Source organism: Peromyscus leucopus, chromosome 9 (genome assembly GCF_004664715.2).
Source record: "Peromyscus leucopus breed LL Stock chromosome 9, UCI_PerLeu_2.1, whole genome shotgun sequence".
Taxonomy (NCBI): domain Eukaryota; kingdom Metazoa; phylum Chordata; class Mammalia; order Rodentia; family Cricetidae; genus Peromyscus; species Peromyscus leucopus.
The window spans coordinates 36,791,208-36,815,401 of record NC_051070.1 but is presented as its reverse complement, the minus strand read 5'-3'; the positions used below and the strand labels follow the sequence as shown (position 1 = coordinate 36,815,401).

At 38.3% G+C, this 24,194-nt stretch overlaps 1 protein-coding gene across 3 annotated transcripts in view; it reads right to left on the bottom strand.

Moving 5' to 3' along the window:
* Positions 1-24,194, bottom strand: part of Diaph3 (diaphanous related formin 3) — a 486,098-nt gene that overhangs the window by 404,646 nt on the left and 57,258 nt on the right. For all 3 annotated transcript variants that reach the window (XM_028878991.2, XM_028878999.2, XM_037208361.1), the window contains one exon: positions 7,453-7,557. In XM_028878991.2, coding sequence (XP_028734824.1) covers positions 7,453-7,557 — 105 coding nt within the window. The remainder of the gene's footprint in view (positions 1-7,452; positions 7,558-24,194) is intronic.

Here is a 24,194-nt window from a genome sequence, read left to right as displayed (position 1 = left end):
ATTTGAAAACAGAAGGTGATTACAACCTCTCAGATGCCTACGAATTCCATTTACATGGAGTACATCACTGTAATTTTTTTAAATGCATTCATATTCAAATCTGAGAACCATGATTCTTAGCTCATCAGGCCTGCCTAATTGCACTAACATCTGCAATCAATTTAAATTCTTTAAGATATTCTTTCACAGTGCTTGAAGTGATTTCATGCTGTGATAGATTTAACACACTCACTAATTTATAGACACATACAAGCAGATGAGACCTCTTTTTCCATGGGTGAGGCACAGCACCGAAGGGCAGTCTCCAGTTTCCACCTGATAGGGATGCAGCAAACAACGCGTGCTGCACGGCTTACTGGAACTACATGAGACGACAGTCCCATGCAAGCGTAGCAGAAAGTCAAGCTACAGCTAGCATTTCATCCAGATCTATTTGTAAGTCATGGACCATTTAGCGGTGTGATGAGAGTTTACAGATGCAACAAACTGCAAACTAGAGCTACCAGGTAAGTTATACAGAAAAAAATGGGTTTCCCTCAATCAATCATTACTCCTCCCCAGAAAATGGAGGAGGAGGGGATGAGAGAATCATTTTTAACCTAAATTACAACTTCACATACAACAAAGAAAATCCAGAAGACTGGAGAGTCTGGGTATATAGCAGAGGTACTGTAGTTCTGGATGCTTCCTGGGTTCTCACAGAAAAAAAGACAAAATTACTAACTAGTTGTAATTTAAAAAAAAAAAAAAAAAAAAAAAAAAAAAAGAATAGTAACACAAGGTAACAATGCAGTCCTCCAACAATTTCAAATTAAAGCAGTTAGAGCCACACCATCAATTGCCACAAGACCTGCACATTATCAACACCTGACTTGAAAAAACGAAGGAAGCCAACCAAGTGATGGCAATCCAGAGAACTCAAAATGGCTCAGAGAGCTAACAGCAGTCTCGGTGGCATCTAAGGAGTTTGGTCAATGACAAATGGCAAGGAGTTTGGTCGGTGGTCATAGGAGTGGACTCCACAAGCCCCAGAAAAGATTTGAACAGGTTGGGCATCAATGTTCCATGAACTCTCAACACTCAGCTCCCTGGGTTCCTAGTCAGAATGGGATTCGACCTGCATCAGAAAATGCTGTGAATGGAATCAAAACTAGAACATTCCTAAAGCATGAAAGACATCTCTGTTGGCCGTCACAAAATGGACACCAGGGTTATTGTGAGTGGTGGAGCTGTTTGTTTTGATTTTTTTTTGTCTTATTGATCTTTTTGTTGTTATTGGTTCTGTTTTGACTTCTGTGTTTTGATTTTTTTTTTTTTTTTTGGTTTTTCTCTTTGAAATTTTCTTCTTTTTGTTTTTGAGAGAATGGGAAGGAGAACATGAATTTGAGGGGCATGGAGTAGGAGAGGATCTGGGAGTAGTTGAGGGAAGGGAAAAATATGATCAAAATATATTACATGGGAAAAAAATTAAATACATATTTTAATGTAACAACTTCAATATGTGCTCAGACATTCAGCAAATACAGAAGAAACAAATATTTAAAACAGAAACTATGGATTGAAACAAAAGAATTTAAACAGAAAAGATTTAAACATTTTTTTAAATTAAACAAAAGATTTAAAAATTCACTTCAAGGTAAGAAATGAGATGACTGTTTCCTGTTTGGACTATGCACAATGCATAGATGCCAATCTTGAAATGTTTAAGAGACAAAAATATCATTTCATGAATAAAAACCAAAGTGAAAGGAATATAAGAATAAAGAGGTACCTTGACACTCAGAGCTGATATCAATGAAACATTGAAATCATAATAAAATTAGATGATGAAAGTAGACAGGAGGCAGGGCCCAAGGAATGGTAGAGAAAAGGGTTATTAACAAATACAATTTTGTTTCAAAGTACCAGAATGGAACCTAATACTGCATATGATTTTTAATTTATTTTATTTTTAATAAAAAATAAAAGTAGATCCTGTGCTTCCATTCATTTGGTTATTTGTCCCGGTGCTTTATCCAACCTTGGCTTCAACAATTCTTGCTCATATAAACCCTCTTCTTTCTCACTAATTAGACTCCCAGTGCTCCACCAGGGGCCCAGCCGTGGATGTCTGCCTTCAGATTCCTCAGACCTTGATCTGGAGGAGGTGGGAATGGGGGGTGGGCTGGGGGGAGGGGTGGGCGAGAGGGGGAGAACAGGGGAATCTGTGGCTATTATGTTGAACTGAATGGTGTTGTAAAATAATAATAATTAAAAATAAATAAATAAATAAAGAGAAAGTTTGCTACAATAAAAAAAATAAAAATAAAAATAAAAGTATATCATTTCCCCATTCCTCTCATCTTAAAGATTTTTAAAAAGAAAACCATAGATCATGAGGGAGAACATTCATTAAGATATAATCAGTGACTGCTGGGCGGTGGTGGTGCATGCCTTTAATCCCAGCACTCAGGAGGCAGAGGCAGGCGGATCTCTGTGAGTTCAAGGCCAGTTCAAGGCCTGGTCTACAGAGCGAGATCCAGGAAAGGCACAAAGCTACACAGAGAAATCCTGTCTCGAAAAACAAAAAAAACAAACAAACAAAAAAAAAAAAGATATAACCAGTGACTAATTCTAGGATTATGTTTGGTCTTGACAGGCATACTGAACTTATTGTGCTTATTCTGTTTTAATTGTAAGCTTCTATTGCTCTTATAAGCAAATGCAGCACAAATCTGGGAACAAATTCAGTAATATTTAGGAAAGAGCGTTAAGCTACCTCAACTTTTTCTAGTAAATGCACTGGAATCCTTACAGTCACACAGAAACCAGGCAGACTAGGAAAGGTAAACCAAAGTTAAGAGAGAGCTAGCAAACTCCCAGGAAACTCAGAAACAAGCCCCTCCTCCTCACAAGGAACTAGCTGGTAAATGTGGCCTCCCTAATCAGCTCCTCAAGACTTTTGTGGGTCTGCTTGCACTTCTGAGGGACATAGCTTGGAGCCTGTAAGGGAGCAGTTCTCAACCTGTGGGTCGCAACCCCTTTGGGGTCAAACAACCCTTTTAAAGGGTCACCTAACACCATAAGAAAACACAGATATTCACATTACAATTCATAACAGTAGCAAAATTACAGTTATGAAGTAGCAATGAAATAACTTTATGGGTGGGGGTCACTAGAACATGAGTATTAAAGGGTCATAGCATTAGGAAGGTTAAGAACCACTACCCTATGGCTTCACTGTTAAATGGCCATAAATTACTACGACAAACATTATGGATGGAACAACATTGGAAGAATCTTGTGCCTTATTTTTAACAATCTTTTTTGATAGGAAAAAAGGAATCTTATTGGTCTAAATCCTATTCTAAACCAAAATTATCTTAACACATTCTTTAATTGTTTATAACTTCCTCTATGGTCTCCATGGCCTCTGTCATAGACTTATTATCAAGCCATGAAGAATGTTTAACCTGACTATAAACTCAACCAACCACAACAAAATAAGCTCTAACATAAACACCAGAATCACAGACCTAATGTGATATGCACAGTCTAAAGAGAAAGAGGAGAAAAGTCCAGGTGCAGGCAGCAAGCAACTCAGTTGGGATATACTTAAGGTTCAGGACTCTTGATGACAGAACCATCAGCTGACAACGTCTGGAATATGCTGCAAGCATTTTAAGGGAAGATAAGACAATTTCTGAAGAACTGCATTAAACACTATCACATATACTTATCATTTATGTGGCACATCGTGTTTTAATTATTAGTTTTCTTAAAGAAAATCCTTAGACGAAAAGAGATGTTCCTGTTTTCTCCCAGACTTTCAATTTTTCAGACACTACATTACTGGGAACTGTGAATTCTTCCCCGATTTGTCTGTCTCATCACATCTAGTTTTAAAGTCTCAACCCCCAGCTATGTAACCAAACAGAAGCCATGTCTGCATTTTCTAGAAGACCCTTCTCCATTGACCATGCTAAATGCCAGGACCAAGAACTGCACACAGGGCCTTGCAATATCAGTGTCAATTATGCTCGGGGACACACACTGTGCAAGGGGATTTTACCATGTTCTTTGGAATGGAAATGGCAATTTCTAGAATAGAACAGCCTTAGAGATCACCCACATCAGTCAGTGCATGTGGCTGGCCCATCAGGTCATTTAGAGAAGCACAAAAAAACCCAAAGCAACTTACGTAGGAATGTGCATTATTGCATAAATTCTATTTGTACTGGGCCCAAGTTATTGTTCCATAGTTCTATCCTCAATGTATCGTGAAACCTCCTGCAACTATGGCCACTCCCAGAAAAAGATAATCTCCCACCTTAGGATCTTTAAATCCAGGAGAAAAAGATTTCCCAAAAGCCACCCATCAAACTTGCCCACCACACTATAGCGAACAATTTGAACCACATGTCCACATCCTAGTAGTTAAGAAAAAGCCAATCTGCCATTGTCAGATCCTAATATGACCCTGTTTATTAATATTTTAATAATTCTTGACTGCAAAAATTCAGTATAACTATTTAGCAACCTAAATTCAAACTTATAAGATGTTGTGAATAAGTTAAGTTTAATGGGGTTTTTTTTTTCCTCCTATTCTAAGAAGTAACCTTGTTAGAACTTTTGGGGTTATTATTTGGAAGCATGTTTTGTCTTTTTTAAAACTTTTTTATTATTATTTATTTGTCTGTGGAGAGGGGATGAGTTGAGGTCCATGGGTATGCCACATTGCATGTGTGGCTATCAAAGGACAACTAGAACTCAGGTCATCAGGCTTGGCAGCAAACGCCTTTATCCACTGAGCCAACTTGCGGGCCTCCCACACCATTCTTAAATCAACTGCAGGTATGAGTTTCAAAAAATACTTAACTTGACTCACAAAAAATATTCAAATCAAATTCATAATACAAAAATCTCAATAAACATATACCTGACATAAATTTCTTGATCTCTGTAAAGCAACCCGTGGTGGTGCTGTACAGATGACTATGGCCCACAACCTATAAAATATGAGTCTAATAGTGATCTGCCTTTCTCAGTAACTTTTCAGCAGACATTAATATAAATAAAATGGCAGGACAAAAATGTGAACACTAGTGCTAATAAAATGGAGCGCTACTTGCAGAGCAGTAAGTGGTTGGTCAGCTTGAACTTTCCATAATGTTAATCACCCGTCAAATTATTCAGGCCGCTCCTAGGAAAAGCCATGATATTCTACACACTAATTAAGTGAGTTAATGCTACACTCACACTCCAGATAACTCATCTATTTCAGTCCTGACTATTTAATTACCTCATTCTTGTAAATAAATTCCCCTTGGTTCAAAATGATTAGAGGACTAAAGTTGTAAATCAGTGAATGAAAACTAAAAGAGACCTGCCTTTACAGAGTTCAAGTACAGTTGATCTTGTCTTGTAAGTCTTTATTTTCTCCAATTCCAGATTAAAACGCACTAATACACAGGGTTTTCTAAGCCCATTGGAACTTGTGCAACTTATCCTGTGTGGTTGTAGCTAATAAATTTAGGCTTGTTAGATTTCAATTTTCTTAACAGTCATCTTCCCTAACTACTCCACAGGACACAATTCACCTACCTTGCTTTGAGTTTTGTACATTATATTTCACATGTTTTACCTATGTATGTAAGTTATATGTTGGCCAAATGGTTCCATTAACACACAAAGACAAGTGTGTTACTTTGGAACCCATCTCTGTTGCCTAGAATCCTGGCTGACAAATATTAACACCCAGTAATCATATATATTCAATAAATGTCTTTTTAAAAATGTGGAAACACCCACAGCAAATGTGTGTTACATGATACTTTTCTATATTTTATTATGATAAATTTGATGTAATAGTATAATGTGTATAATGATTTCAATTGCAAGAATAAGCAAATAACAAGGAAAACTAAACAACTGCTAATATCAGAGGTAGTCACCAGTGTCAAATGTTTTAAAAATGGAACAAACAACTTAATGGTGATAGAATACCTGTATAACACAGGAATAGTCATTTTACAGTTAGAAAAAGAGAAAATCAAAGAAGGAAATTAAGATGCCCACGCACAAAAGACCAAAAAAATAAAAATAAAAAAAATAAAAAAACAAAAGCCTAACTCCTAAATGACAATCACGTATCTTTAAGGGGCCAAAGCCACTAATATCGGTGTCATAGCATCTGAACACAGAACCTATCTACACCAGGCCAGAAAAGGCAAACTACTCATCGTGATTTCTATAACTGAGGATGAGACTGCTACAACATGAGATTTGTTTAAAAATTAAACATCACTTCAGTCTTTCTTCCAGAAGAAATAGCTCTGAGGTACAGGCTGTCTACCAGAACACAGAGATAAGGTATAAATAACTTATAGTCTGCCTTAGGTTAAAGTATCCAGTAAGAACCAGTGTGATAAGGAACTTCTTTCTAATCCCATTATAAATTCAGCCAAAATCTCCCTCTATTGCCTTTCACTTCATGGCTGACCTCCTGTCACAGTTGTCAGCTGTCAGTTTAACACACTTGGGAAAGAGGGAACTTTACTTGAGGAAGTATTTTTATCAGATAGGCCTGTGGGCTTGTCTGCATGGTATTTTTTTTTTATTGTTAATAAATGGCAGAAGACCCAATCCACTGTGGGCAATATCATACTTGAGTACTTGGGCCAGGGCTGAATAAGAAAGCCGGCTGAGCAAGCCATGGAGAGCAAGCCAGGAAGCAGCATCCCTCCATGTTCTCTGCTTCAAGGACCATGCCCCCAGGTTCCTGCCTTAGAACTTGTAAGCTGAAAAAACCCTTTCCATCCTACATTGGTTATGGTGATTTATTACAGCAAAAACAAAGCAAATTAGAACACTTCCATGTTATATTTTTCATCCAATCCCCATTTTTCACAACTTCTATCAAGCTCATCTGTTTTACAGTGAAGTAAATACAACAGATTCTGGAGGCCAATCAGTTTCTTAGACACTTTGTCATTATTTCAGCTCCGTTTCAGGTCTCCCTGGAAAAAATGGTCACTATGGGGAGATACAATGTTCTTTTCAATACTTACATTTGTAAGGTATTCCAAGATGATCTTACCCATAGGAAAATGCACACTATGGAAATGATTGTTGTGAATCCTAACTTAGATGGGTGGAGGAAAATCTGTCTCCAAGAGATCTGTAGTACAAATACGATCCCCGTGTATAAGTGACACTGGAAATCAATGACCATCCTAATTCACTAGCAGTGAGACTGCACAACCCAAAACCAAACCACTCCCCCCAAAAAATTTTCAGAGACTACTATGGGAAATGTCTGAAGCTAATTTATTATAATACTTGTTTCTAATTAGGCATTCAAAAGCCTTCTGATTGCAGTTTTGCACCAGCTCAAGCACTTCATTAGACAAATGCATTGTTTTCCACACTACATGTTGCAGCATTATTTTTCAACCTGACAGCTTTACTTACTGTCTTAGAAGCAGTATTAATGTACTGCATCACCATTTCTTTTTTGATACTGAAGTCCTTTTCCCGCAATGGTGCCTTTTTATCTTCATTTAAATTCATATCTTCCTGGAAAACACAATTAAAATGCCTGATTTTAGAATCTAAGTAGAGCAGCAGTTCGACATACACTCTATGAAACAGAAAAATCAATAATTTGTGACTAAAGCAGCATTAATTGTTTTGGAATGATTTCCACATGGTTCTGCCTGAAGGAAGGAGAGCTGGGTAGACAGAAAGCATTCTAGATCATTTAACAGGTAAAACACTTACCAGAAAAGCTTTAAATTCACAGTAGGCTATTAAAATTATATTCACATCACTATAGATAATTAGACAGTTGCAGATTTCTGCCTTTCATAAGGTCATTAGGATTCAAAATTTCAATATATTTATTTATTTTACAACAGCTGCACCTGAAGCTATCTTGTACTGTTTTAAAGAGATAATCTGCATGCTACAAAAATAAAAAGTAAATAAGCCACCACCTTCCAGGATAGCTACAAGCACATGCATAATACCAAACACCTAATACTAATGTAAGAAAATGCGGTAACAGTCTATGGTTTTAATCCTATCTATCCCTATCAAAAAATATTAAGTAGTTAATTTACTGAATGATCTAAATAACACAAAAGTTGAGTTTCTGAATGAATATAAGAGTTTGTGAATTGGAAGAAGATAAAAGTCTAAAATTTCTCAAAGAGACTAAGCATCCTATACTTTGCTATAAGACTAATTATGACTAATAATCCAAGTAGCCGCATAAGCATATGAATTCCATAAACTGCTTAAAAGGCTGTGTGGTAAAAGATGGGAGGCTGAGGTAAGACAAAAGGGCTGGCGAAGAAGGACAGCATCAATAATTTCCTCAGGACCATAGACCCAGGGCACACGTAATATGATTGGTAAAACAACTGCATGTACATAAATTCTAGAACTACTACAAATGAATACATAATAATCAGAACTTCAAATCACCTATGCAACCCAGCAAACGAAATTTCTCCCAAGAATGATACATTCCTTCTTCAAACAATGAAGATCATTCATTTACCTGACACAAAACAATTCTAGCGTGTTACAATAACAATTCCTTTCATTTTATCTCAATAGAAATATTTACAATGGACAGGCATGATGAGCACTAGGGCGGTTGAGGTAGGAGGATCATGAGATCAAGGTCAGCTTAGACTATACAGAAAGACCCTGTAGAAAGGAAGAAAGGGAAAGAGGTAAGAAATTTTGAGATCTTAGAACATCCACTTTGACTGACTGACAAGAGGAAGTAGTTAGCAATGCGCCTTCTTGACCTAGTTAGAAGTAGCAGGGTAAGTAACAGTTAATTTGCTTCCTTTCCCCCCTCTAAGCTAGTATTTCTCAATAGGCTTTACTCTCCGTCACCTATGATCTGGGGACCAGCAAGATGGCTCAGTCTTGCTGCCAAGCCTGACAACCTGAGTTTGAGCTCAATGATTCACATGGTGGAGAGAAGTGACTACCACTCTCCACACATGCATCCATGTACACATACGCACACACATGTATGTATGTATGTATGTATGTATGTATGTATGTATGTATGTACATATGGGAAAAATTTAAATTTTTGGAATTCCTGGAGACAACTGATTGTGGCAGTGGCAGGGAGACTGATATCACTCAAAAAGACAAAAGAAACATTCCTCAGTCGATCCTAAAGAACATAAAAAGGAGGTTGATGTAAAGAGATGCCCCTTTAAAAGACAGCTAAGTTTGTAATGGAGCTTGCTGTGCAAACCTGGGGACCTGTATTCCATCCCTGTGTAAAAGAGGCCATAGAGTTGTCCTCTGATCTCCACAAGAACGCTGTGGTTTGAATGAGGATGGCCTCCATTGGCTGACAGATTTGAATGCTTGGTCATCAGAGAGTGGCACTATTCGAAAGGATTAGAAGTGTGGTCTTGGTGGAGGAAGTAAGTGGGCTTTGAGGTTTCAAAAATCCATGGAGTGAGTCCCTCTCTCTTCCTCTCTTCCCTGTCTTCTGATCTGAATGTAGAACTCTCAGCTACTTCTCTAGCTCCATGTCTGACTATATGCTGCCAAGATCCCCACCATGATGATAACAGACTAAACCTCTGAAACTGTAAGCAAGCCCCAATCAAATGCTTCCATTTATACGAGTTGCCTTGGTCATGGTGTCTCTTCATAGCAATAGAACACTGACTAAGACACAGATCATACACACACACACACACACACACACACAACGACAATGACAACGACGATGATGAAAGAAATTATCAAAGCTCAGGCTCTAATCAATGGGATTAGACACAAAATAAAAAACTGAAAGTAATATGTAAACTCACATAATAAGTATTACATGGGTTTAATGTACATTAAATAACCCAGAAATTAACTATCATAGGATATACTTGCACTGCCTTTTTCAAGTTCTATCAACATAGTGCTTTGTACCATAATTATAGCACATGGATAACAAAAGAACACACCAGCAATAAAGAAGATATTTGTGGAGTTCCTTGAATGGTCAGGCCAACTGACTCTATTAAAATGCACCATTACATGGTACACTAGGGCATTATACCAAATTCTTAATTATGAATAGAGGTAACTCATTTTTATCTATAGAAAACTTCACTGGCAATAAGTCAGGCATAAAAAGACAAGTAGTGTATGTTGTCACTCATAAGTGGAAGATAAAAGAGTTGATCTCCGAGGACATATATAGTAGAACAGTGCATTGCCAGAGCCACGTAAAGATAGAGGGAAGAAAGAGAGCTGGTTAGAGGTATAAATTATATTAAGTTCTAATATTCCACAACACAGCTGGATGACCACCTCCTGATCTATTTACGTTTTAAAATGAAAAAGGATTCAAGTGTTTCTAACATAAAGAAATGATACATGGTTGAGGTTACAGATATGTTAATTTCCTTGTTTTGATCATTGCACGGTGGATATATGTTGTGAATTCACACTGGAACTCATGACTATGTACAATATTAAGTGACAAACATAAAAAGAACTACACTGGAAGAAAGATGGAGTTGGGGAATAATTGCTATAAAAAATAGGGAGACCTAGAAGCATCTATGATCTGTATTAAATTACAACAGCAAATTAAAATACTTAATAGGCACAGAATACTAAGAAACAATAATTTACTGGTTGAGCTGAAATCAAAATAAAATTTCAAAATATATTTGAATACAAAAAAGACAAAAGCCACTGTTTTCTTTTCAAAGAGGTGTTGCAGATGACATTTGTCCCTGGCTAAGAATGGTTGTGATGGCTGGTAAGCACCATAGAGTGTCTGGGAGGGCATTTCCTGAATAAACTGGCCACTTGAATCAATAGACTTAAGATTCACACTCATCCAATGGGGCAAGTACTACCCAATCAGTTGAGGGCCTAGAACATCAAAAGGCAAAGGAAAGGTGAATTTATTCCATCAAATGGGTACCCTTCTTTCCTGATCTTGGCTCTACAGCTTCTAGCTCTGGAAGTTGGGCCCATGTGCACTCTAGTTCCACACTCCAGGTTCTCAGGGACTGGGCCTTGCACTGGGAACCACTGTGTACCCACTAGCCTTTCTCAATCTCTGCTAATAGAAGGCCTGTGCTGGGAATGAGGCTCCATAATCCTTTAAGACAATTCCCTTAATAAAGACCCTCCCAGGTGCCAATCTAGACATTAGCATTCCCACTGGCTCGGCTGTCTCCAGAGACCCTTACCTTGTGCACAATTAAACTAGTGTTGGGCAGTTCCCACTGATTTCCTCTGGTAACTATGGCAACTCTCTTATTTAAGTATGGCAGTCATCTTCCTGAGAAATTAGAGATGACAGAATCCCAATGCCCTGTTTAGTTAAAGGAAGAAGGGGATAGAGGAAGAACATCGGAAGAATACAGCACCCCTAGGGATACAACTACACCTAACAAATTATTATTCTCTATATATCCAGAAGGAAAGTGCATTGCAAAGAAAAAACAAGGAGGAATGGAGAATAAATAATCATATGGAAGTATGTAATGCAAGACTTTTAAAATAGATTTTTATCTATAGAAAACAGTGTTAACAAGAAAAACTCCTAAAGCAATAGCACACAGCGTTGAGAAGTAATAAAGTCCCCAAAAAAACACATAGGAAATTTTGTACTAGAAAATTATTATTTAGTGTTGCAATTCCAGAGAGATTAGGCCTCTCAGAAGACTATCCACAAAACTGAGCAGGGTAAGACTGGGAAAGACAGAATGAACAAGACATCAATTTTCATATTTCTTAGTTCATATTCTCTCAAAATAATCAAGTCTCCATCTTCTTAGTTGAGCTGGCATAGAGACAGAGAATGTCAATACAGTGGATCATGTGGACAATCCCAGGAGAAGGGAAGAAGGAAACAAAATGGCATCCACTGTGAAGGACCCCTTCAATCTAAACTGCAACCCAGTCTGGAGGGACTACCTGGAGAAGCCAGGCTCAATACCATCCACTCAGCAGGACCTGGGAGTCAGGACTGGGAGCGGGGGGAGGAAAGGGGGAAATACCTGAAAAACATAACAATAAGTCATTTGGGGGACCCTATCACCTCGGGTACACACTGGCCACCCTGGAGAAAGATAGATGGGGGTGTGGAGAGCATCAACCAGAACCACTGTGACATCTAAAATTAATTTCCTTCATTAAAATGATGTTTCTAATATACCTAAAAATTAAAAAGAACTTGTATAGATTGCCTAAATGAGCAATATAAATCATTATGAATTAACTGATTCTTCCTTCCAATTTAATATGTGATACTTTCTACACTGTAAATAAAGGCAAAAAATGATGAATAACTACAGGTCTTTTTACAGCCCCAATATGGCAGCTTACTTCAATGTATTATTTCATCAAATATATATTATAGATAAAAGTATTGAATAGAAACTGCACAGAAGACATAATCATAAAGCTGATAAGTAATTTGCTACAACTATATAAAACTACTGTTAATAAAACGAAAAATAGTAACTTTACACAAGAGAAACCCTGAAGACTCCATCTTCCATAATAGCCCAGACTAAGACCACCAGACATCAATATGATATATCCCCTGATAATGAAATATTGGGAAAGATACATCAACTCGATGATATTCCTCCCAGAGCATTTCTCAATCTAATTATGGAAAAGGACATGGGGGAAAGAAAATCAGACAAACTCAAATTGAGACCACTCTACAAAATAAGGAGGATTCTTCAAAGTGTTAGTCATAAAAGATAAGGGGACCTGTCACTGAATGGAACAGACATGGGGACAAGATGCAAACTGTGACTGGATCGTGGACATGAAAGAGGAGTGACTGGAAATCTAGTCTATAGCTTAGTTAGCAGCTCTACCAATGTTCATTTCATGATCTTTAATAAGATGCTGGCACAAGGAAATGCTGCCTGAAGGACCTATAAGAACTCGTGACTATTTATGTAATTCTAAAGTAGTTTAATAACAGATTTTAATGAACAATTCAGAAAAAGTGGTGGGGTGTGGAACAGCCTTCATTTTAAAAAGAAAAGAATTTTTAAATCCTCTAAAATGATCAAACTGTATGTGATCTGGCTGGGTGGAAGGAAGAAATAAAGACAAACTGAAGGCTACTGAGAAGACTTCAAACACAGATAACCAAACTCCATTCACAACTCAGGGGCCAGGCACCCCTTGAGACTTTTCCCGAGTACAAGGCCTAAGGTTATTACCAGTTACTACTACTTCTGACTTCAAGTCTGCTATGTGAGCTTTGCATGTTGCCCCTTCCCCAAGCAACCTTTCCACAAAAGACTCTTCAAACTTCTTTGATCTTAAATAAGAAATAAATGGCTAAGTCGGGCCCCATATTAAACATTAGTAAGCACCATTTTATTTTTGAGATAATCCCTCTATTGATGAAGTTCGGGGGAATTTTTCCAGTTGACTGCAATCCTGCAACTTGGACCTGAACTCTCATCTGTCTAGTCTGCCGTGCTTGTTTCCATACTTTTATCTCCATGTAAAGTCCATTTCCCGAGGTTCAATACTATATGACGCACACTTATCCTGCTAACACCCCAGGCTGACACCTGCAGCACATGCCTTGGCAATACCCACGAGGGCCCTGGATGTCACTGGCTTTCTTGTCACCAACCAACTTCACTTTCACCCTCCTCACTCTCATCTTCAGGGTCACAGCTGGTCCTTTTCATCACCTAAAAGCTGCCCTCCCTCAAATCGAGCTCCACACTCCTACCCCTGACCTCAATCTTCCATCTTACAAGGTTGCTTGCTTGCAAACTTTTTCCTTTTTCCCAATGAAATCTCCACTCCAGTACTTTGTCTTCATGCAGACCAACTCTTCCATCAATTATTTCTACATTCATCAGAATTCCCACTTGTTGATGGCCCACACCACACCACGTGCAAGGGAGAGCGGGCCCCTAGGGCATGGGCCTAGGAGAACTGACCCCACATCTTGCCTGAAGGATGAGGTCCCAGTGGCCCAGACCAACCAGCTCAGCTACCACTCAGACCCACATCCTGGGCCTTCAATTGGCCCACCCTAACATCTCCCACATCTATGATCTGCTGGAGTGTGTAAAGGAAATGGTCCTACGGTAGGATAACCACAGGATCTCCAGGACTCAAGGCAACAGCAGGATGTCTGGGAGGAGTTCCAGCGAGGCTCCAATAATGATGGTAAGCCAGAGCAATTGAACCAAACCAATGACTCATTGCAATGAACATTTTGTGGGTGGCGCTGATTGAACAAAAGAGTATACTGTGTGACACACCGCAGCACCCAATGCCACTGGAAGGAATGAAGAGGTGTTGGTAAGATGGAGGAGCAGGGTGGTATGCTTGTTTTGTTTTTCATTGATTTGGGAGGGTTCTTTGGGGAGTATGCTGCAGGGGTAAGGAGAGGATATGAATTCCTTTTCCCAATCTCTTAGGTCCACATATTGAACAGTTTTGCTTTACTCCATGTGACTTCCTTTTGTAGCTTACAGATCAGTTTTTTTTAACGCGATTTGTTGCGTATTTCACAAAGGATAGTCCTCACTGGACACTTTTTAAATGCACAAATGAAACTTCCCATACAGAATTTTCCAATACTAGTTTACAACAATCATGCCATGAGGGTAAATTCTGGAACATGGAGCTGGAGCCGATATATTTGCAGGCCTAGCCTAGAGCACTAAGCAACTGCTACTCCTAGAAGACTCTCAAGTGCCTTCAGACAAGAATAAAATAGCTTCAACCACAAAGTCAGCTCTTCAAGCCGTGCTATAAAGAAGATAGGCTGAAATTCATCAGGCCTGCAAAGGAGCACAGTAGAAGCACCCAGAACCTGGGTGACATGCAATCAAAGTCAGTGTGTGGCTGAGCACTGTCCAACAGCACCTGTACAGGGTGAATGAGGCTGAGACTCCTCCCAAAAGTTACTAAGTTAGTGACTTGCCTGGAGCTATGTACTACGTACACCCGAGGGAAGAAATACGCCTTCTACTTTTTACAAAGGAACTGAATGGATGGGACAGGCCCGGCCTGGAGACCAGGTCAAAGACTTCCTCCATCAGTTGGATGAGGCCAGAGGGTCCTATATGCCAAAACTTCACCATTTTTACTACTGTTTTTAGACACACTAACTCCATCACATGCTGATAAAATATTGGCACAAACTAAATATTTCGACACTATCTTCAGCAAAACTGAGAAACAAAAAGATGTAAACTTAATATATGAGCATATTTAGACAGTAAAGAGCAATTGAGTAGAGAATGGCAACCAGAGAGTGGGCATTTTTTCAACTGAATTACAAATGTTAGACTCAATATTTTCATTCATGAATGTAGATTTTACAAGACAGCACACTCATTAAATTTACATACATCAAGTTGAGTGGGATAGTTAACACCATGGAGAGTCAGATTAAATTTAAAATGATTGACTATTTGAGCACTGGGCAAATACATACAAGCAGCTAGCTGAAGATGGTCAGGTGTGGGGAACTTCTGCCAGAATGCAAAATAAGCACTTGCTAGGCAGAGGCATGGAAACAGTCACAAAAATAGATACTGGAAAGACATTATTATCATTGATCGATACATTTGTAGGAATCAATGAGAACACTGGAAGATAAACATGAACACAGCAACAGCAAAACCAAACACTAATTCTTCAGTCAAGGATATCACTGGATTTCAATAGTGCTTGTGTATTGTTTCAGGGGTTGAAGCCAAGATAATCATTCTTCCTTACAAAGTATTTATTAGTTTCATATCACTACAGCTACAAACTGGTTAAATATCTTAAGAAGAAGTACTCAGGACACCCTAATTATCTGTCTTGGGACTATGAAGTTTAGCATGCTAAAAGCATAATTTTACCCAAATATCTTCAAAAAATACAATTCTGTTCTTAAGCACATTTGTATTTCTCCTCCACATCATACAGTATCAAATGGTCATTTTTAGTGTTTAACTCCATGCTGAGGTATATTTTTCAATACCATGAATAGGTTTCATGCAAACTGGAAAAATAAAAGACTCCATGGCCTTATTCCAATACTAACTAGATCTATCTATCTTTGGCAATACAATAACTTTTATGTTTAGATTGGGTTTAGATATAAATAGGAAAGTAAAAGAGAAACCCCAGCCAGAATCTGAGCTGCAGAGATGACTCAGTCAATGAAGCGCTTGCTACATTGCTTGAGGACCTGAGTCAGATTGCCAGCACCCACATGAGAAGCCAGGCATCGTGTCGTGGGCATGGAATCACAGCACTGAAAAATCAAAGACTGGAGGATCCCTGAGGCTCAACAGCCTGAAAAAAGCAAGACTCCAGGTCCCAGACAGCAATTCTATCTCCAATAATAAGATAGATGCCTCCTACATACTGACATCTGACAGACACATACTACCTCCTACATACTGACATCTGACATAGACACAAGCACGCATGCACCCATACACAGGCACTCCTTCAGATATACGTACATTAAAATGAAATATGAAATAAAATGGAATGGAAATGCTAGTAAGAATCTACAACATAGAATTAACTTTATTACTACTTTACTATATTCAGCTGTTAGTACATAAAGTTATAAACAAGTTTTTTCTTTTGTCTATCAATTTTAAATTTATATGAACATTGTAATCCAGTGGTTCTCAATCTGTGGGTTGGGGATCACTACAACATGAGGAACTGTATTAAAAAGTACCAACATTAAGAAGGTTGAGAAACACTGTAGTTTACATTGTAAACTATCTCAATTAAAAACTAAAATCCAAATTGTCTTCATGTCAATATCAAGCATCAATAAAGAAAAAACAATTAAGCAACATTTTTATTTTATATTCTCTAATTTTAGTAGAACAAACAAGAAGTGTAATGAGCATTCAAGGTGATTCCCAAGTGTGATTTACTTGGGAATAATGCCTAGCCAGAACTATCAAGAATATTCAGAATCACTCACCAGAACAGACACCCATTACATAATCCTTTGGGTAAAAGCTCCACTATTGATTAAAAACTGTCTCATTCACTTACTTTGAAACTTTTATAAACACTGGGCATTTCCTCATAAATTACATTACACAATTAAACAGTCACTTAACCTCAGACACCAAGGCCGACTTTATCGCAGGACAAAACTGAGACAGAGAAGGAGGTATTTGCAGATGTACAAGAATTCTCTCGCAGACTGCCAAGAGGATGGGCATCACACATTCAAACATTACCGTGATACTCATCTCTCGCAGACTGCCAGGAGGATGGGCATCACACATCCAAACATTACCGTGATACTCATCCTCTCCAAACGCCTTCTGTAACCAATCTGTTGGTACCGCAAACTGCCACCAAGTTTTCTAAGCCATTCACTTTCTCAAGTCAACAGCTGAGCACTGCTATTATGCCCTGGCACAAGCAAATCGTGAATCAATCTGATAGACTGCTACACACACACACACACACACACACACACACACACACACACACACACACACCCTACTGCCTCCTCTTCCTCCTCGTGTCTGGATTTTATTTCAACCACTCTTAAATCGCCATTACTTCGGTTTTTGATTTCTACCCAATTGAGAGGCACGAGGGTGACAACTTACAGATTAGACAAAGACAAAGCATTCCCACAGAACCTCTCCCACATTATCTAGTAATCATAAATAAACCTGCTGGGTTGTAAGAAATAAAGCATGCTTATGATATAAAAAAAATGGCTGTGTAAAGAAAACTATTATTTGATAGAACTGCTGATAGGAACGTACGGAATTAAATACAGTTGAGTGCAAAGAGGTCTTTGTAGGTTCTTTTTATCAAAAGTCCTGTGACCCTCAGAACAGACATTCATTTACCTGACTAAAGGAATAGCTATGAGTTAATTCATTAGCACCAAGAATAAAAATGAAGTGGTGTTACTGTGTACCAAAGACTGACAATGCCAATCCTCTTCCAGTTGTAAGAAACCACAGCATCATTCTCGGGCTCTTATCATTAATAAAAGAATTTTAAATCCATTTAACATGGGGACAATTTTGTTAGAGTCTGAGAGAAAAACTAAACGCAAGCTATCTGTAATCTTGGCCGCTTCCTGGAGGAGGCAGATGGAGAAGAAAGTCATGCCTTCCTTAGGCAGGCTCAGCAAAAAGTCAGCAAGCAGCACTGTGCAGAAGAGGAGGGCTCTGAAGAAAAGGAGTAAGGAAGACTTCCCCTGCTTTGCCATGTTACTGAGAAAAGTGTAATTCTTTCTTCCTTCCTTCCTTTCACCTTTGTCGTCCACACCGGCCCCACCCCCGGCACACCGGCCCCACCCCCGCACACCGGCCCCACCCCCGCACACTGGCCCCACCCCCGTATACAGGCCCTGGAACCCTGGCTTTGTGTCTGTCTTTGGAGCAGCTCCCCTGCTGCCATCTCGCTGCGCTGCCATCCTGTAGCTGCTGGCCAATGTCCATGGCCTGCTTCCTTCTGCCCTGACTTAAAGGCACAGCAGGCCATCTCTCTTGACCCTTCCTCATCTCCCCCCTCCTGGGTCTGCCAAGACTTACAGCTTGTCTACTTTGGGATTCTTCTCTGAAACGTTAATAAAACTCTCCTCATAGCCCCTTCCAATCCCATTTCAAATTAGTTTATTAATGAGATTTCATGGTGGCATTTAGAATCTAAAACATGACTCTGATCAAAAGTTTGGAGAAGTGATCTATTCCACACACGTATGTGTATGTATCATAGCTACTCATTTAATACGTACTGGAGAAGAGATTCCAGCATGGACTCCATTGGCAGGCCAGTCTAGAGAGGGACAGGGAAATCTAAGTAGAATACACAATGGGTGGGAGAACACAGAGAAGACCTCTACCTAGATACCTAGAGTGTCTTAGGATGGAAAAAGGAGATACCAGTGCTGTCTCCACAAAAGACAGGAAAGAAAAAAAAAAAAAAAAAGGTTATCATTGGATTAGTCCAGGATGGTCCTTTTTTTAAGAACAGAGTTAAGATTTGAGACTGCAGGACACATTGTTGCTGGGTAAACAGAGATTTTCAGTAAACAGCTTCTAGCTACCTCGGGTTATTTTAAAAGTTAAGAATAAAGTCACAGCTGTTAAAAAAAAAAGAAAAAAATCCTCAACAGTCAAGACAACTTACAGCCTTTTATTACACAAATCTACTCAGTGCAAAGAACTAAATAAAGAATGAGAAAAACAACTGTTCTAATCCATGGATATTCTAATTGAACACACAAAAAATATGAAATAACCTATAACAATAAAAACTAATAAGAGTCCAGAAGTTACTGACAACCAAAGTCAATAAACAAAGTTATTTTATAAAGATGATTGTTACTATTTTAAAATTAGTACATGTATATTACCAATAAGCCTAGGAATAAATAATAAAATGCATTTTACGAAGGCACTGTAAGTTTTTATTGCTCAGAAACAAAAAACTTAAATAAAAAATGGCTACATGTTGGAAAATTCAAAAAGGTGTCCATTTTATTTAAATTAGAAAAGAAATTCATATAATTCCAATGAAGAACCCATAATGTTTAAAATAGTATTTGACTGATTTTAAAATTATTGCAGAAGCTGCAAATGCCAAGAATAAGAAAAGTGATGATAGGCAAATGGGTCACCTTAGATAGAGCTAATAGTTACAGTCATTAACACGGCAGATAATCCTGCTAAGGTGGCACACCTTTAATCCCAGCTCTAGGGAGGCGGAGCCAAGTGACCAATGTGATTTAGAGGCCAGCCTGGCCTACATAGCTACTTCAAGACCATTAGAGCTACACAGTTGAGACCCAGTCTCTAAAGAAAGAGGCAGGGGGTGGGGGGAGGCAAATTAAAACAAAAAATGTAGAACTAGACTAACTAATGAATCAAACCATACCACTCTATGCAGTAACTAATCCACAACACTGAAGGATTACAGATAACAGGAAAGAATAGACAACTCAATAAACAGTGCTATACAGATGCAATTCTAGTATTTCAAAATAAATATTTCTTCAATAATATATACAAAGTATGGTTCATAAAGATGATAACACTGAAATCTATTTCTATACTTCAAAACACCATCAAATGTGAAATAACAAGCCGAAGGCTATGACAAAATTTCTGCATTTCATGTAAACTGGGCATGAGGTTATTCATAAGTTATGACAAATGAAACAAATGACATAAGCTGGAAATTCACAGAACAGTAGACCAAAGAAAAATATGCACGTGAAAAATACTCAATTAACTTCTGATCAGGGAAAAGACATCATGTAAAGTGTGAGGAATTCTGCTGACAGCTAACAGCCTTACCAAACTTCAAGTCTTATAACACCAGTGCAAACTGAGGGACAGTCTGCACATAAACCAGAATGGAAGGAATCTTCAAATGTGTCAAATTCAAAAATAGGAGGAAAAAAATGAAACATGATAGCCAAATATCTTACACAACTCAGGACTAGATTATTTTGTTATAACAAAAATTATCAGTACCATTAGTAAAAATAAAACCATGTCTATGAATTAACTCATAGAAATTGCTTGTTGCTTGAATTCTAAATTGGTCTTGTAATAGAAAAAAACCCAGAGACAGATATTGGGGCATATGTTGAAAGATCATAGAGACAGAGGAACAAGCCACCTCTTTCCTCTAGGACTCCTCAGCCTGAAAAGCTTTCCTCAGCCAAAAGACTTTAGTTCCTGTCTCTTCACACGTTACATACCTTTCTCAGTCCACCCATATTATTTCCTATCTCAACCTTCCTAGTGCTGAGATTAAAGGTGTGTGACTCCAAAGTATTGGGATTAAAGGTGTGTGCCACCACTGCCTGGCTCTCTGTTTCTCTCCTAGACTGAGTCAATCTCATGTAGTCCAGGGTGGTTTTGAACTCACAGAGAGCCAGATTGATCTCTGCCTCCCGAGTGCTAGGATTAAAGGTGTGTACACCACTGCTTCTATGTTTAATCTAGTGGCTTTTTCTGTTCTCTGATCTTCAGGCAAATTTATTAGGGTACATAATATTTCACCACAATTGCTCAGTGCTCTTTCTGATTTGGATAGTTGTATTTTGGCTATGAACTAGTATGCACCTATTTGTAGAAAATATACATTAACATACTAAAGGACTATGGGGCATTGAATCAGTAACTTATCAAATAGTTCACAGATAAGATTAGTACTTACTATACAAAAAACTACAGACTAAAAATGAAAATAAAAACTATTGAGTTAAAAGTATTGTTCATCTCTAGAAAAAAAGAAAAAGGAAAAATATAATTATGGTGATATTTTATTTGTGCTGAAATGTGATTTTATTTGTATGTTAATAAAGTTGCCTGGGGATCAGAGCTAAGAGCCAAAGCAGAAGTCTGGTAGTGGTAACACACGCCCTTAATCCTATCACATGGCAGGCAGAATTTTGTGTGTTCAAGGCCACAGCCAGCATGGAGGCACATGCCTTTAATCTCAGTACCAACCACAGAGACCTGGAGAGGTCTCTATAGACAGACAGTGATGAGGAAGTCATGTGGTTGGGTTTACAGCCAATGAGAAGGCAGAACAGAAAGGCAATTAAAAAGACAGGACACAGGAAGAAGGTCTCTCTCTCTCTCAGGGGAAGAACAGCAGCGAGTGGTAAGATAATGTGGTCTTAGCTCTTGGTTACTGCTCAATCTCTGGGTTTCTAACTCTCTATTTGGCTCTGTGTTTCTTATTTAATAAGACCGTTTAGAATTACATCTACATATAATTTTGGAAGCAGTACACAAAAGGACTTCAATTTTGTCTATGGTGGTTTTCACTGCATTATTTTCTATACTGTTTCTTATGTTTAAACATTTTACAATTAGGAAAATACCACTCAACAAAAGTAGATTTACATTTCTATTATATATTGAATACTGTTTCCAACACAAATGTAATACCTTATGTATCTTTCTCATTTCCGTTCAATAAAAACACCAGTATATGTATTAGACAGGAGATCACCTAAGCTCTATTGCCAGGAGACACTTCAAGTATAAGCTTTAGAGATGGTGTATTTTACAAATGTGTTTTTTTCCTAGTTCTTCTATGCTATGACAAAGCCCGATAAATATCTGCCCAGAAAGTGATTACAGCATCTCCATTAATATGTAAGTCTCTTAAGCACCTTTACTAGACTGTTTTCTCCTGCAAAATTCTAGAGAGGATTTCTAGAATTTAATTATTGACAGAATGATTCTGTTATCACTGGCACTCACTTAATGCATGTTGATGATGGCATCCTGATACATGACCTGTCTTACATAGTGCTCATCCTCTCAATAGTAAACAGGAGAAAATGAAAAAAAAAAATGAATGCATGAAAAATCTTTTTCACTTTTTTAATATTGCTGTATTACTGGGCAGAATAGCAATTACAGCTAACCTCCAATTACCCTAACAATCTAAAGCAGAGAAACATATAATATCTTTTTAAAAAAATCTTGGAAGTAGCCAGGCTTGGTACTCGCCTTTAACTGTATACCCTAGGGACAGAGGCAGATGGATCTCAGTGGGTTTGAGACCAGGCTGTACCATGGCAACACTAGGCCAGCAAAGACGACATGGTGTCACAATGTCTCTTGTTTGGAATTCTGATACTAGATAGTAAATCTAGTAAAGGGACAGATATCCAAATAATAAAGGACGAATCTGCAAGGCACTCGTGTATCACAGCTCAGGAGAGTTGAGTAGTGGTGGAGGTTTTAAAGAATGTTTGCACTGAAACATGAAATGTGAGAGAGTTCTCAAACAGAAGCATGATGAGACAAATGGAAGAGGTCATTGTCATTGCCCCATAAGAGGGACCACAGGAGAAGAGAAATACAGACAGAAAGAATAAGGTCAGAGAAGTCAATCAATATGGACCAATGCCCTAATGGGATCAAGGATGACTCAGGCTGCAGTGAGTTTTCCAGAGAAGGAACTAAAAAAAAACTGGAATTTGATGTCATTTTTTAAAGGAATGTGATGTATTCCATTTCTAGTGTGTTGAGATTTGACATCTTTTAGATAGCTAATTTTAGCTTCTCTTCTGTAGGAGGCATATGGGAGATATTATACAACATGAACAGCTCCAATGCTGCAGGAAGAGTGTAAAGAAAACCAAAGGATATAAAGATAAGACAGGAGAGACAGATGCAACAGTAAGGAAAAGAGGGACAGATGGAAGAGAAGATTTGGGAAGACTAGACAGAGATGATATAAATCAGGACCAGGAAAGAGGCACCACTCTGCCCATAGCAAAAGTAGAAATCAATGTCACAGATTCTTTAGAACGTTTATTATTAAAAATCCATTTACAATCAGAGAGCTACACAACCAAAAGGAAAGGGTGTAAGATTGTAAACTGTTATAAAAACATACAGAGTAAAACTATTCTCTGCAGAAGGTAGAGTATGTTAATTTGAGTAAAATTGAGAACATATTGGCCTTCCATTAACAGAATATAAATACCAGGTAGATTCAGAACTGAACCATCTATTGACTACATCCAAGTGATAAATGCAGTAGAACAGACTCAGAAGATGGGGGGAAGGGGAGCCACACAAAAGATGGTGATCAATGACATGGGAACAGTGGATGACATCAGAGGAAAGCAGAGCCAGAGCCACAATACCAGGGAAGGTGCCAACATTTGCAATTTTCTATGCCTATGGTATGCATCATGGGCACCCATGAAGAAGCCCACCACCCTAATCCCTATACTGTATGAAAAGGGGGACTACACCTATACATAATAAAAGCAATGAATCTCAAAATAAGGAGACTTTGTTGAACTGTCTGGGTGAGCCTGGACTAACATGAACTATTGAAGCAGACCATATTCAGTGATGTACCCAAAAGAAAGGCTTCCAAAAACTGAGTGCCCTGCCACTAATAAGGAAAGGGGATCTCAGTCTCACAACCACAAGGAACAAGATTCTGCCAACAATCTGAATGAGTGGTAAGGGAACATGACAGCTGACACTAGCTTAAATCCCATGAAGCCTGCAGAACTAGGATGGACTTCCAATTTATATAATCATAGCATTTGTGTTGTTTCAAGTCCAGAGAGATTTGTTTCAGCAGCAATATACCAGAAGCTGAGATAATCCCATAGGAAACCAATGGGAGGTTATAAATAATCAAAGCCAGCAAAT